The 16,738-nt window shown below is 26.6% G+C and overlaps 1 protein-coding gene and 1 pseudogene across 1 annotated transcript; one reads left to right on the top strand and one right to left on the bottom strand.

Moving 5' to 3' along the window:
- Positions 1-2,167: 2,167 nt before the first annotated feature.
- LOC138936920 (acyl-CoA Delta-9 desaturase-like) lies at positions 2,168-4,402 on the top strand (annotated as a pseudogene).
- Positions 4,403-8,773: 4,371 nt separating this feature from the next.
- LOC138937188 (fatty-acid amide hydrolase 2) lies at positions 8,774-16,693 on the bottom strand. The gene is made up of 9 exons (XM_070303198.1): positions 16,301-16,693; positions 15,620-15,828; positions 13,292-13,518; positions 12,778-13,107; positions 12,337-12,629; positions 12,045-12,140; positions 11,709-11,867; positions 11,348-11,530; positions 8,774-9,484 (listed from the first exon to the last, which is right to left on the bottom strand). Exons 1-9 carry the CDS (start codon positions 16,322-16,324, stop codon positions 9,395-9,397), a joined length of 1,611 nt encoding a protein of 536 aa, XP_070159299.1. The 5' UTR covers positions 16,325-16,693; the 3' UTR covers positions 8,774-9,394.
- Between the last annotated feature and the right edge of the window lie 45 nt (positions 16,694-16,738).

Here is a 16,738-nt window from a genome sequence, read left to right as displayed (position 1 = left end):
ATTCCGATGATGCATCAGCTGCATCATTTACTACTAAATTTAAGGAGTGACATGCGCATAGAACAAAAAAGGCTAAAGGATTTTTATCTAAAATTTGTTGTTGCATTCCATTGTTTTTTCCCTTCATATTTGAACCATTATCGTAACCTTGACCTCTCAGATTTTGTACATCTAAATTATTTATTGAAATTTTAAAATAGCACTTGCAATGGTTGCACCTGTTTTACTATTTTTTTAAATGAAACTAAGAAAGTGTTCATAAATTTTAAATTGATTATTTTTATATGAAACAAAACGCACCACTATCGTTAATTGCTCCTGATGGGAGATATCTGATGTTGAATCTACAATACAATGATCGCAAAATACTTACTTGAATTAATTGAAGAAATTATTGAATCGGAAATTAATTTAGACATAGATGATAATAGCTTATTTTGTATTGTATATGATTACTTAAATAATGCTGTCTATTTTCTTTTAATATAAATCGACGTAAGTGTTCGATAAGCCATGGTTGAGTCAAATTCCGCTAACATCTGCACAAGTTGTAAGAAATTACCATTATTTGGGTTATATAAAGTATTAGATTTACCTTGGAAAGCTAAATTTTGTTGAGCAAGATATTTAACAATTAGAATTATTTATTTAAAGACATTTCTCCAGTCTTCTTGTTCAATATTTAAAATCTTTTCATTATGAAAGTCTATAGTGTACTGAGAGATCATTCGATTAGCAAAAAGTGGCCAAGATTTAAAAGCATCAAGATGTTTTTTGGTTTGCTCATGATCTTTAACGACACGATATACAATATATTCGACCAATCGGAATAGCCAGACAGACTGGAGAATTTATTTTCATTTTGTTGATATAAAGAACAAGAGAAACAAAAAAAAGCATTTTTGGATTTTGAATGAACTAACCAATTTCTGGATAACTTTTCACCGTTAGTCATTGCACGAGTATATAAACTTTTTGAGAAGCATCTATTATTTGAATCTAATGGAAAGTCAAAATCCATAATTTGTTTGGGAACGCCATGATCAATTATCTGAATCCGAAAATCTTAAGAAATTATATCAGACTAGAGATCTGGATCTTCAAATTGATCAATCCGAACTAATTGAAAACTATCCATCCCCGTCGATATTGGTATCAATATGAATTGACGCAGGAGGTGAAATCGAATATGGGAGAGCTAAAAGGCCTTTAGAAGGTGAAACGTCTGCGGTCGACGTTGATGGTATTGGGTCTAAAGAAGTAGACATCGAAGAAAGAATACAACAAGATGTCCTTGCCATCGTTGAACAATGAAAGGAAGCATTTGGTGTAATTTTTAAAAATTTAGCTAATGAGGCCGATAATTTTTTACCTTCTTCTTTTCTCTTTCTCTCTTGACGAAATTGAAAACCAGAAGGTTTTAAAAGTTTTTCTTCAATATTTTAAATCAATAAATTATAAAATATTGAAGAAAAACTTTTAATTCTAAAAATTTTCGCGCTGTATTTAGAAAAGTATTGTCTTATTATTATATTTGGGCATTCTTATATACGGACTCTCCTGAGACAAAGCGTCGCGTTCCTTAGTTACGCCTATCTAGCGACTCATTGCTAACGCACGAGCGGTGAGTGGGGAGCAATATGCGTGAGTTACGAAATCGGGCCGAGTTACGAAATGTGCAAGTAAATCCCAGCACTGCTGCAGTATAGCGTAGGCTAACTCTGAAGCAAATTTTTTTCTTGCTGCCACGCTGCCATTTGATTAAACAAGGTTTTACAAGCGAGCTGCATTGAACCGGGTAAGAGCGGTCAATTTTTGGATACGTTTTTGGACACTTCAAAAATTATTGGTGCCTATTAAAATTTTGCGCCCCTACAAATTTTGCGTCCTACGCTGGAGCGTACCAGCGTACCCCATCCGCACACCCCCGACTGTGATTAAACAAAACTATTTATTATACATATATTAAGAATGAATCTTTATTATAGTTTATAATATAATAGTACCAAGAAAACAGATCGAATAGTAAAAAATGGACGATTTTCAACATTTATTTTTTTTTTTTTATTATGCACTGAACTGTATCATTTGTTAATTCGAATAAGCAAATTTTAATTTGTAACCGATTTCTAAAAAAGAAGTAACAATCTACTTCTTATTGGTAATATAAAAATAATATTTTGGATTATCGGTTTAGTGATTTTTATCAACGGAAATGGCACCCAATATCATAAGTACGAGTCTTGAAATGCACGCAAAGGAAGATTTTCAAAAAGAGAAATCTTCAGTCACCACGACGGATGATGAAAATGGTATGCAGAATCAAAACGAAACACGTATAAAGTCTGAAGGATTGTTCAAGTTCAAGACAGAGTTAAAATGGTGGAATATCATATCCATTCTTCTTCTTCACATAAGCATGTTGTATTTCTGTTGCACTTTTAAATGGTTCGAAGATGTCAGGACAACCATTTGGAGTGAGTATTCTTTGAAAAATTGCAGACTTCCTTAATTCGAGTTTTTAACTTGCGGGAAAAAATATTTAAATAAAAAAAAATTTTTTTTTTTTTTATGTGAAACTGATTTTTTAAATACTTCTTTATATAAATATATGTAAAACTTTCACATATGTAATAATTTGCTTGAAAGTGTATCACGCGTTTACTAAAAATACGTAGTTGCCAACTGCTGAAATCGACATTGACTGATTGAAAGCCAATCGATTAGACTTACATGAGAAAAGAAAAACGCGATAAAAGCTTGACAGCAAACAAACTAAAGCTTTCATTTCTATTATATAACTTTGATTCCATTGTAGACAACGCGTCAATCACTCGCGTCAATTATCAACACATTGTGAATATTTGGCTCGATTTTGAATATATCAAAGTTAAAAATACTACACTTGATTTTTTAATCAAATAAATAAATTTTAATTTTTATATAATTTTTCACAAAAATTCCTCATTTTATATTTAATAAAAGTTGCTATAATTTTTAATAGCGTTTTATAATAAACTTATTATACACATGATTATGAAATACATATGATTACATGATTAATTATGTATAATTTTACAATTACATTAATTAATTTGATTGGTCCTTCTTACGTCAAGTGATCATCATGAGTGTGATACAAGGGCTGGGTGTTACTGCCGGTGCTCATCGTTTTTGGACTCATCGAGCTTACAAAGCAAAATAGCCGCTTAGAATTATACTTCTCATTTGCTATACTTCGTCTGGTCAGGTAAATAAATTTTTAGTTAATTTTTTTACTGCAAAAAGAGAAAACTTTTTTATTTTTTTATTATTATTTTTTTTTTTTTAGAATAACCTTTATGATTGGGTGCGAGATCATAGGGTGCATCACAAATACTCGGATACGGATGCGGATCCGCATAACAGCAACAGAGGATTTTTCTTTTCCCACGTTGGCTGGTTGATGATGAAGAAACACCCAGAAGTGATCCGAAAGGGTCGTCAGATCGATATGAGCGATATATTGGCAGATCCTATCACCGTGTTTGGTTGCAAGTAAGTCTGTGTGTGTTAATTATTTCACATTATATTATCTGAGAAGCAAAAAAGATGTGTGAAGTTTATTTATATTTTAGATGTAACATACATAAAGACATGTGAAATTTATTTATATTTATACATATAATTTATCTTAAAATGCGTATCTATTATTCTAATACAATCTTTTAGCGCTTCTAAAAATTTTTACACTTTTGTATCAATCTTTTTTTCTATCAATAATCTTTCGCAAGACGAGCGATTCTATATAACGAAAAGAATTGTACATGTATACTGACTAATTTATGTTTTTTTGCAGATATTTCTCGATATTAAAATTTATCTTTACCTATCTGCTGCCGATAACGATTCCTGTTTACGGATGGAACGAAACCTGGTCCAGAGCTTTCATATCGCAGATTATGCGTATTATTGTCGGTTTAAACTGCACGTGGAGTGTAAACAGTGTGGCTCACATTTGGGGCTCAAAGCCATACGATATGTAAGCAGATAAATACGTTCAAATTATTCAAATTATATGATTTGTATTTATGGTACATAAACTTGGCTGAAAGAAACTTTAGTGTCTCTTTATCGCACAAATAATTTTATTTGATTTATTTTAATAACAGATTCGTCGCCATTATAGCACTCGGTGAGGGCTGGCACAATTATCATCACGTGTTTCCATGGGATTACAAAGCAGCCGAATTAGGCAATTACACGTTCAACTTCGCGATCGTAAGCCCAACCGATTTTCGCGCAGGTATTGATTTTTATCGATACCTGCGCGAAAATCGGTTGGGCTTACGATCTCAAGCAATCGTCCGAAGAACTCGTAAAAACCGTCGTAATGAAGAGAGGTGACAAGAATCATTCTCTGCAACAAAGTGTGAATGATACCTCACATCCAGACAATAAAAATATTAACAAATAAATAATGGCATGGGCAAATGAGAGTCAAAGCGCTGGATGAGGGTGAAAATTAATTAATAAATATAAATATTTTTTTCACATTTTTTCGGGATTCAGCAACAGATCATTTGATTAAGATGATGTAGAAGTTTATTGTCAATAGATTTACCAGATTTTCAGAATTATACCATATATATTGTATAATGTCTCTTTCCCCAAAACAGAGCGCGCACGCATAAAGCTAGCGCCAGACGTATTCGCAATTCGTGATTCGTAATCCGCGATTTGTGAACGGTATAAAGAAATCTGATTGGTTGAATTTGACGAATCTTCCATTCACACTATTCACGAATTATAAACGAATCGCGAATACGCGCATAGTCTAGCGCTAGCTTAAGCCATTATTTTTCTAAAATTTACATTTAACGGATACGACCATATTCTACAATATACATTAGATTGAAAACAGAATTCTTTTGCCTTCGTTCGGATTAGTAAGGTCAAATTGTGTCAGAGCGGAAACACAAGTAATGTTCTTGTATCACAATGAGGTATATGGGAGCAATGAACGAGAATCAAATTATCTCATTTAGTATCATATATAATAATAAAGAATACTTATAATATTTTCATTTTCGTGCAAACAACGTTATATTTTTACAATGTTATATTTTAATAACAGCACAAATTTTTTTATTACTTGATAACTATGATGTTTAGATAGAAAGGTTTGGATATAATGCATTGTTTAATATCTCTTTTAAAGACATGCGATTAAGAAGAGATAACGGATATATTGCAAAATTAGTTACCAGTAAATTAATTAATGATAAAAAAATGTAAAGAAAATTATGTTTTGCATTAAAGTTTAGACAAAAAATTTGAACAAACTATTTTTAACATAATTTGTTTGATTGAATCAAATATGTGACTATTTGAACATTCTTTATTCTAAAGAAAATTTTTTAACAATAACAATATTCATTGTAAACAGATAATTTTTTTTATCTAGTTGCTACGGAGTTTAATTTGTGCATTTTAGTTTATGTAAATCGTCTGAAATCAGTTTGAATTGATTAAACTATTCAAATATATTTTCAGGATTGAACGAATAAGTCAAAGTTTGATTAAAATTCCCAATTGTTTTAAAAATTTAAATATTGCTCTGTATTAAAATACGAAATACGATATTTGTATCTGTTTTACTACTACTCGCGCAATATATATAAAATAAAAAATTAAAAAAAGATTTTCCTCTAAAAAATAACTCTAAAAAATAAAAACCTTTAAAAAATCAAAAATCAAAACTACATGAAATCAATAGCTAACTAGCCAAGTATTTAGAAGCAATTCAATTTATAAAGATTTGTAATTTGAAATAGTATTTGTCATAAAATCAATCTTGTATTTATAGAAATGTTATAGACAGATTCACAGATTCACGAGTTTCTATGAAATTAAAACACATTTTATTTTTATTAACAGAAATCTGATTTTCAAAATAAGTTCAACAATTTTGAATATTGTATATCACAAATTACACTATTATAGAGTTTATTAAGGGTATTATATGCTATAATATCAAATCATATTGTTGATGTTAAGTGCGATTAAAATTCCTTTGATTTGCAAAGTATATCTTATAGGATGTATAATTCGAAAGAAAATTTTTCGTAAACTCAAAGTCGCATTAAGACGTGTATATATTATAAATATATAAAATTATTTTAATTTCTAAAAATATATTATATGCAATAATTTTCATATAACATAAAATATTGTATGATACAAATCTGGGACCATATATTTTAATACGACCCGAGCACGCCAAGTTTTTATACTTTGCTTTGGTGTAAATTTATTTTATGCGACTTTGAGTTTACGAAAAATTTTCTTTTGAATTATACATCCTATAAGATATACTTTGCAAATCAAAGGAATTTTAATCGCACTTAACATCAACAATATGATTTGATATTATAGCATATAATACCCTTAATAAACTCTATAATAGTGTAATTTGTGATATACAATATTCAAAATTGTTGAACTTATTTTGAAAATCAGATTTCTGTTAATAAAAATAAAATGTGTTTTTATTTCATAGAAACTCGTGAATCTGTGAATCTGTCTATAACATTTCTGTAAATACAAGATTGATTTTATGACAAATACTATTTCAAATTACAAATCTTTATAAACTGAATTGCTTCTAAATACTTGGCTAGTTAGCTATTGATTTCAGTTAGTTTTGATTTTTGATTTTTTAAAGGTTTTTATTTTTTAGAGTTATTTTTTAGAGCAAAATCTTTTTTTAATTTTTTATTTTGTATAAAAATTATTTTTCAAGGGAAAACTTTTTTAAAAGTTATTTTGTAGGGATAGATATTAAACTTTTTTCTGCGTACATGTTGGGATTTTTTTATATACTTGGCGTATTTTTTTTTATCTTTGTGAGGTTTTTTTTAGGTGATTAGATATTTCAATGTTTTCTTTTATTTAAAAAAAATTGAAATTGTTCGTCCATTAGTTTTTAAAATATTTTCATCACACCAACTTTAAAAATAAAATTTTGAGAAAAACGTATTTTAAGTTTTACAGGTCCGTATCACAAAACCCGCCACTTTATTTAAAGTTTTATAATTCCGTCAATTTTGCAAATTTTTCAACAAAATTTGGAAGACATTCATTCCAGATATTATACTTTCAGAAAATGTAAAAAAGAAATCAGTTTTTTAGACTCTCTAAAATATACTGGGCCTTCATGAAACATATTTCTCATATTTTTACAGACAAGAAATTTATTTTCTTAATTTAAAATTAATATATAATGAGAAAAAATAGCCCATGTATAATTATATATAAATTTATATATGATTATATATGTGAGTATTTTTTATTTTTTCAAATTTTAGTTTTTCTAAAAAAACAATGCAAAAATTATTTTTAAATTATTTTTATTACTTTTTTTGTATATACAAATAAAGAGAATATAAGAGAAAGAATATAATATATATGGACATATTTTACATATAATTATATATATTCATATTTGATTATATAATGTTTCTTTCTTACCATAAGGCTACCCCCCCCCCCCTTAATCTTTTAAATTTAAATTATAAGACCATAACATATACATTAATTTGACATTAATTTAATAATAAAAATATTATGTAAACTAATATTTATTGGACTTTGAGATATTCCCATAACTAAAATTATCCTATAAATGCTATTAAAAAACTCCAATTATACATTAGCCAATTATACATTATACTTAACTTAATCCTCCTTTAAATAATTGTATGTAGTGAAAATAATTTTTTTCTTAAACATTCCTTAAAAATTTAACTAGATGTTAATTAAAATATTTAAATTCATAATTTAAAAAAAAATATCTGAAAGCTGAGATTCTCACTGGTGCAATTTTTTTCACTGGTATAGCATATGTAATAGCTACTACATAAATATAGCTAATACATAATATCTATATTATAAACCATAATATCTATAATCTATATTATAAATTATTTTTTTATTTTAATGTTCAGACACTATTTAAAATTGTTATAAAAAACAATTAGAATAGTAGTAAACTATTATATAAAATTATAATAGTTTATTATAAAAAAAGTTCAAAATTATTTCATTATTTAATATAATTTTTAAATAAAAATCATAAAAAAATGTAATTTTTAATATGCTTGATATGTAAAGAAATTAAATGATAAAACTGTAAAAATAATACATATATGTAACTTTAGCTAAAAATGCTTTATTTCATTAAAATTTAAATAAAATAAAAATAAATAATGTTGCGCAGTGTTGCAATCTTCAATGTATTGTATAATAATATATTTACATATACAGAATATTTCGCATAAAGTGTTACACGATGTTTTTTTTTCGAAACTTGATATCGTACAAAAAAATGTTTCAGACGAAATTCATAGAATTTTGAGACAGAAAAAAGTTAATAATTTTTTACGACATCAAGTTTCGAAAAAAAAACATCGTGTAACACTTTATGCGAAATATTCTGTATATGTAAATATATTATTATACAATACATCGAAGATTGCAACACTGCGCAACATTATTTATTTTTATTTTATTTAAATTTTAATGAAATGAAGCATTTTTAGCTAAAGTTACATATGTATTATTTTTACAGTTTTATCATTTAATTTCTTTACATATCAAGCATATTAAAAATTACATTTTTTTATGATTTTTTTTTTTTAATTATATTAAATGAAATAATTTTGAACTTTTTTTATAATAAACTATTATAATAAACTATTATAATAAATTATTATAAGGTCATTTTTTGAAGTCATAGAAAAATCAATCTAACTTTTTTAAATGGAACCACTCGAATTTTTTTATATAAATAAATTCCTCACAATAATCGGTGTAAAAACTTTTCAGGGTAGAATGGGGAAAAATTGAATAATTTATGATATATTTCACAGCTTATGTAAAAAAAATTATATCAAATTTAAGTATAAAATATAACCTTGCAACACTTTATGTGAAACATCCTGTCTAGTGTATATGTATATATGTATTGCATTATGGATGCAAAGAGAGAGGCATAATTTGTTCGTTGCCCATGCATTAATTTTGGTGAGAAAAATCTAATTTTTCGCGAAATCGTTAACATATTTAGGTAACATTTATTTGATTATATTTGATAAAAACTATATATGAGCGCAAATTATAACTAATGTGAATCAATATCCTCATCTTTACAATATATATAAAAATCAAGATTGTCAACGAAATATTTTCTTTTGTAAATAATTATAGATTTTTTTTGCCTCTCTAATGGTTTAAAATGGCTTCTATTGTATTCCAAAAAAAAAATTTTAATGATTTTTCACTTCTAATAACATAATATGATTGCAATAAAGAAACAGGAGCCTTAATAAAAAGATGGTATTTTTTACACAATTTATGATGGTGGAACCCATCCACCAAATGTTGCTTCAAGTTCTTTGGCCACTGCGAAGCATAGATGATCATTATAAGGAGCTGCTATTACCTTCAATTTAAAAAAAACAAAACATTATACAAATTTTCAAGATTCAAAAAATTTTATAATATAATATAATTTTTTTCCAAAAATGACTAAAACAAATATTTTTATACAAGAAATAAGTTTTAATGATATGCAAAATGTAATGTTACTAACAATAAGTAATAATTAGCGACTATTTTCTATTATGAATAAAACTTTCAGCAAAAATATAATAGTCAAGTTAATAATCAAATGATCATATGAGATATTTAACTGGATCGTGTAGTTGTAGTGCATTTTAGTAAAATTATATACATACATATATATGTATACATACAAAAAATAAATAAATAATATACATACAAAATCTGACAATAAAGTTCACGAATTCTGTTTTATGGCTAAATACAAAACTTTATATATACTAGAAAGAACTTTAGCGTTTTAATTTGAGGGAGATAGATATCTCCATTGTCTTTCTCAGTAAAATATGATCAGTTAAAAGATTTATCTTACTTATAACATTCGCTAAACTTTTGGCGATGCTTATACAAAGTTTGCAATATGCTTAAAGAACAGATAGGCCTAAAAAAACATACACATACACGCATACTCTCAATTATATGGAAGAACTACTTCCAGTATATATAAAATTTTATAAAAAAAAATATTGCTAGACTCCATTTTTGTCTTTTTTAAAATAGTCCCATTGAAATATTATATACATGGTGTCCCATGACATGAGGTCCATACATTAAGGGCATGTTATTGAAGTCATTTAGAATTGAAATTGCTTAATAAATATATGTCTGTAAATGCTTCCTAACAGAACTACAAGCATTGAAAGTTGATGTGAATATTTGAAAAAAGAAAGAAAAAAGACATTTAATTTAATTTGTCTGACTTAACTGACAACCAGACTGACAGAAAATGTTTCAATGGTTGTAGTTCTATTAGAAAACATTTACGGACATATGTTTATTAAACAACTCTAAATAACTTCAATAACACGTCCTTAATGTATGGACCTTGAGTCATAAGACACCCTGTTTATGTCAGCGTTTCTTCTATTCTTTAGAATAATTCTGAAATAGATTTTAGAACTGTTGTTGTATTGCTCTTAATATTATCAACAATGAAATGTATTTATAATAATCTTGATTGCACATTACTAATCAGACACGATATTATTTCCCTATTAAATACAGTCTCACAGATCAAACATATTTTCGATACATATGTTTGCAATGAGACAACGTTTTGATCAGACACAATACCTAATAAGAAAAATCCCAACAATGCCTACAATATGCCAGCAAATTAACAACAGATTTACTCAAAATTTAAGCTAGCAAATTAATAAGCTCTGTTAAAGTTCTGCTGACAATCTGTTAATAATCGAAATTAAGAACTCTTATAATTGTCATATGTAAATTATTTAATTGATTTTTTCTCTAAACAGTTTAAATAATTAATTATTTTATTTGAATAAGGCATTATTAATCTAATATTAATATAAATCTAATATTAATTACTGTAGAATGATATTAATTTCTTAATAACAACTTATTGTTGCATATAGAAAAAAAATTTGTTTGTTGCTATAATATACTGTGTACTAATATACTAGTGTCAAGATATAAAAAATGACAAATCAAGATTATCTATGCTTCAAAAGTCAATATCATTTGTAAAAAAATTTACATTTAGAATATACTACTAATATATTAAAATATTATAATGACAGTGAAATACCTTGTGTGTAAAAACAAAAGTTACAACACATTTAACAATAAAAATATGTAACTTAAATATAAACTTATAAATATCAACATAAATATAACTTTGGAGATTTTATGTAATAATACAATAATTTTTAATACTGACCTGAATACCGATTGGCAAACCTTGTTCGTCCAGACCCAGAGGCACTTGACAAGCTGGGAATCGCAAAACATTAAATAGACACCAATATCCAAAATTGAAAGGTCTTAAGTATGTGGAATAATGATAACTGGCAGGAAATGGAGACGAAGGATAAAATAGTACTCCATTATCATCCAATTTCTCCTGAAAAGAGTTTCCATGATAAACATATAATTATACACACAGAATTTAATATAAAGATTGAATAAGGAAATATATTATTTAGTTTTTGAACTTTTTCTTTCTATATCTTAAATATTAATTTATTATATATAATTTTTATATATTCATGTGATATATTTCTCTTTTCAACACAATTTACCATCAAGAACTGTTTCATTTTTGCAGTGATGCGTTTTGCCCATTCACTATTCTCTTGAGGTAAGAAATCCTCATCTATTAATTTGATGATAGCAGCCAATGTCAATTGTGAATTTCCAGTAAGTAGATTAAAAATTTCTCTTTTTGCACTAGTGACATACTGCAAAGTGTGAATATTTTTGAACCGAGAATTAAAAAAATATTCATTTTAAAATGTAAATGGTTCACTGTGAGAAATGGAATGTAATTTAAATACTGTTAATTAGTATAAATATAATTCTATTGTCTCTCGAAGCATATAACTCATAAAACTTTGAAATAAAATTTTTATATTCACCTTTTGATCTGTTATATTCAATTTAAAATTAACATTTTCGCGAGTCATCCAGTACCTCCACAGTTTGTAGCTATACTCAGAGCCTGGTATTTTAATCTGTAATATATAAATATAATGTAGTTTATCTATATGTATATAAATGTGAGAAGTCTGTTAAATATTTAAAAACAAAAACAACTTTAAAAAATTAATATGTAAAATCTAAATAATCTTTTATAATGCAAATATATAAAAAATGCATTCTTTTCTGATTACTTTATGGAATCATATAATGAGATCTATAGATTTCTACCTTTGTAGCAGAACCTGTGAGTTCTGTGAAATGTTGTACGACTTTAATTAATATTGCTTGCATAGTCCTGTTGATTTTGCTTGTTCTTAAATCGCCAGAACTCTCTTGGTAGAACACTTTTAGATTCTGCACATTCACTGGCTCATCCAGTTTTAATCTGTGTACATTAGGACTGATTAATACCTTTAATAAGGGTGCTAGATCTTCAGCCTTCTTACAAAGTGGCCCGGCTGCTACCATGGTATCTGGATAATCATTCTCACGCAATCCAATTCCAGCTACTGGTGTCAATCCTGACAACAATAATATCCAAATAAGCTACTATTAGTAGTAATCTTAAAAAAATCATTTTTTAATGAGTAATTAATATAATCACAAGTCTCAAAATTTCAACACTATTTCAGATATTCAAAATATTATAGTGTCTGTAATAACATCAACCTTCACTAGGCTTGTGGCCGAATAATCCATTAAAGAATGCAGGCATCCTTGTAGAACCTCCTATATCACTACAGATGGAAAATGGAGCACCGCATGCTGCCACTATAGCTCCCTCCCCACCACTGCTGCCTCCCACTGTTCTAGTAATATCGTAAGGATTATTTGTCTGTCCATATAGATTATTCCTCGTTTCCATCCATAAATTGAGCTCAGGAACATTGGTTTTTGCGATCAAAATTCCACCAGCCTCTTTGAGGAAACGAACTGTCGTGGCATCATCCTCAGAACGACAATTACGGCGGCAGAGCAAGCCCATGGAATGGATTAATCCTAATAAAATAATTAACAAATGCTGTAATAAATGTTAAATTTAATTATTAATATTCAAAACAATTGAACTCTATATTTGTTTTCTATTATAAAAGATAATTTATCCATATTTTTTAGATTTTTTAAAAATAATTTTAGAAAACAAGAGTTTAAAATAATTCTTTATGATGCTATTTTTGCTTACCTTTAGCACGATTGCTTTCTTTTGTAGTAAAAGGAACTCCAAAAAATGGCAATGTTATTTTTATTTTCTCCAAATCTGTACATTTTTCTATCATGACGTCTACTCCTTTGGCCTCTTTAATTGCATCTGAGTATCTATCCTCTACAACTGCGTTTATCAAGCTATTCACTTCTTTGCATCTTTCAATATAAGCCCTTACAATTTCTTCTGACGTAACTTTTTTTGTCCTAAAATAAAACATGTATAACTGTATGTATATATATATTAAATGAGACAAATCAATTAGTGTAAAGAAAAAAACAAATAATTGTTAAAACAAATATATTGTAAATAATTACATACTTTTTCTTAAAAATAATAATTTTTTTTTACACTATTTGATTTGTATTATTATTCTGTACATAAAAGTATTACAGTAAGATTATCGAAAACTAAATATTTTCCGAGATATTTTATTTTTTATATCAAAATATGTCAGATTAAGATATAAAATAACTCAAAAGTACTTAATGAAAAAATACTTTATTATAGTTTTTTGAAAAGCTCTCGAGATAAGCTATAAAAATATGCAATAAAAAATAGGAGGCTCCATATAAAATTTTAAAGTTACCTCGCACCCCCTTCAGAAGGGGAGCGGGGACAATTTTATGTTTATATAGTTAGAAAAGCCCCTCAAAAACATGAAACTTTCTTATGAACAATTTTTTGATTTGACAAATATTTTTAGAGTTATTAGCTTATAACACTTTACGTGGGCCACCCTGTATATAACATTTTATTTATACATATCTTTTTATATAGGATGTTTCCTAAGTAAGTACACAAATTTTAAGGGGATATTCCTTGGCTTGTTTTAAGAAGAAAAGGTCTTATAAACATGTCTTAAATTACTTCGTTTTCAAAATACAGGATGTCAAAGTTGTGCAAAGAAAATGAAAATTTCGAAGATGTGGAAAACGTTTACAGATATTTTATTCAAATTTGGTATTAAAATAAATACTATTTTATTAAATTACATTTATTTATTAACATTTTTTTATTAAAAAACTTAATATGATTACCCATACACATGACCCTGGTGAATCTAAAAATATTTCATCAATATTATAAAAAAAAAAAGCTGAAAATTGTACGAATTAGAAATTTGCACGTTGCTTTCTTATAGAAGAATTTTATTTCGCTCGCAAAGCTTAAGCTCCTTAAAGCAAACAGGTTTTTCAATTTTGGCTTCCTCATAGAAAAAGCAAATTCAATACCAACTATCCTTTAATGATACTCTATTCATATAAAAAGATTTAACTCGATATCTTAAAATTTGCAAAAGTTAAAATGTGTATAGACATTTCTCAAAAAATTCAATGTTTTATAAAAATTTAAGTCTTTCACCGTTCCTCATTAAATTAAATATCAAACATCTTTTAATAATACTCTATCCGAGTAAAAAAATTTAACCTGATATCTCAAAATTTGCGAAAGTCACAATGTATACAAACATTTCCCAAAAAATTAAAAGTTTTATAAAAAATGAATTTTTTCATCGATTGTCACCAAATTTAATACCACTCATCCTTTAATGATACTCTATGCATGTAAAAAAAATTTAGCCTTGTCTCAAAAGTTGCGGAAGTTAGTGATTGTACAATATATTGCGTACACACATACACACATATATACATACATACATAAGTACACATACGGACATTTTTTGGGAATATAATTTTTCAACGTTTTAAAATATTCTTGCATTTTAGAAACATATTGGTATAGAAAACCCGAAAAAAAATTTTGTCACGAAAACAAAGCTTGCTCTATAACGAAGCAAAAGAAGAAAAGTTTCATCGATTCTTAATATCATTGTTATATCACATTATGTACGTAATAATAATATATTTAATAATAAAAAAAAACAACATAATGTATGTAATAATAAAAAAAAAATGTAATATGTAATAAAAAGTATATAATAATACCACATTAATATCATACATACCAAATTTGAATAAAATATCTGTAAATGATTTTCACATTTTCGAAATTTTCATTTTCTTTGCACAACTTTAACATCCCGTATTTTGAAAACAAAGCAGTTTAGTACACATGTTTATAGGGCCTTTTCTTCTTAAAATAAGCCAAGGAACATCTCCTTCAAGTTTATGTACTTAACATAACTAATAAAGGCTCTTATAAATATCGTATAAAGAAAATAAAAGGCAATTTGTGTATTTACTTATAGGAAACACCCTGTATATATGATTAAACATAGACATTATAATTCAATCTCGATAAATCTATATATGCGTATTTGAAAATTAATAATAATAATTAAACCTGATTTTCTCTGCTAAAGAGATAGCACTTTCTAACAACAGACTGTTCTTTATTGCTGGCACCTTCTTTGCTTTCCGATTGTAATAAATGCCAAAAACAAAGTCCACAATATAATCAAAAAGAAAATGTAGCTGTATGATTATATATCGCAAGATATCACAGCACAACATTTTGATACATTGTAATATATCTTCGCATTGCGAGGAATCCTATATATAAACATATAAATAGTATATTAATAAGAACATGCACATACTTGTATATCATTATATATTAATCATTTATACACATATATTTATTTTTTACTTCAAAATAATGTATAATATATTTTTATAAACTTATAATGACAAATAATTATCAGCATTATTTTGTTATAAGCAGAAAAAAAATACGATTGTATTCAAAGTTTAGAATAATATAGAAATGTCCTTTAAAAATCAAATAAAGCATTGTTTAAGTAATTTGAAAGATTGTAAACAAGATAAATAAAAAATTTATTTCACAATTAAGATAAAACATACAAACATGTAAATTTTTAATTTTTGTGAAGTTAATTTTTTTAGACAATACAAAAATGGTTCAAATACAAATATTAAAAATGATTATTGATGTATAATGTATTAATTAAATTGATTACATATGATTATTAATGTATAATGACAATAGAAATTTTTAATTTACCTTATTTTTTACAGAGGTGCACATAATTTTATGAAAGACGAAAATATTGATGTCAATAAAATTTACTCTTAAAATGCTAGTGTAATGCGAATTTTTCTCCTGTCATACACGCACACACACACGTATTTTTTTTTCAGAATATACTTATATTTTTCTTGTTCACTTTTTCCCAGTATTCTTTATTTCAACTTATAAATACAAAAATCTTAATAAATTATTCTAACCACACTTTAATAAATTTCTGACACATTATCAAATTAATGGAATTATTTTATTAATAGCCGTTATTAAATGCATTAGAAGATATTAACAAATTCAACAGACAAGAATTGCAAAATCATTGAGTGTCACTAAGAACCTTTATCTTCTTCGTTCGTACTTCGTCGATTTGACCTAAATAAATAAATATGACATAGCATATAACCACAGTATATATAG

The sequence above is a fragment of the Polyergus mexicanus genome, unplaced genomic scaffold, assembly GCF_030449975.1.
Source record: "Polyergus mexicanus isolate NDT 795.1 unplaced genomic scaffold, iyPolMexi1.0 SCAF_10, whole genome shotgun sequence".
Taxonomy (NCBI): domain Eukaryota; kingdom Metazoa; phylum Arthropoda; class Insecta; order Hymenoptera; family Formicidae; genus Polyergus; species Polyergus mexicanus.
Note: the sequence above shows the minus strand (reverse complement) of the source record. Positions and strands in the feature narration are given on the sequence as shown.

What these genes read in the sequence shown, in the direction of transcription:
- LOC138937188 (XM_070303198.1), bottom strand. Translation starts at nt 16,324, where the DNA reads ATGTGCACCTCTGTAAAAAATAAG. An exon ending in CGGCCACAAGCCTAGTGAAG is followed by an intron (nt 12,630 to 12,777) that starts GTTGATGTTATT and finishes TATTGTTGTCAG; the next exon opens with GATTGACACCAGTAGCTGGA. An exon ending in GTTTGCCAATCGGTATTCAG is followed by an intron (nt 9,485 to 11,347) that starts GTCAGTATTAAA and finishes TTTAAATTGAAG; the next exon opens with GTAATAGCAGCTCCTTATAA.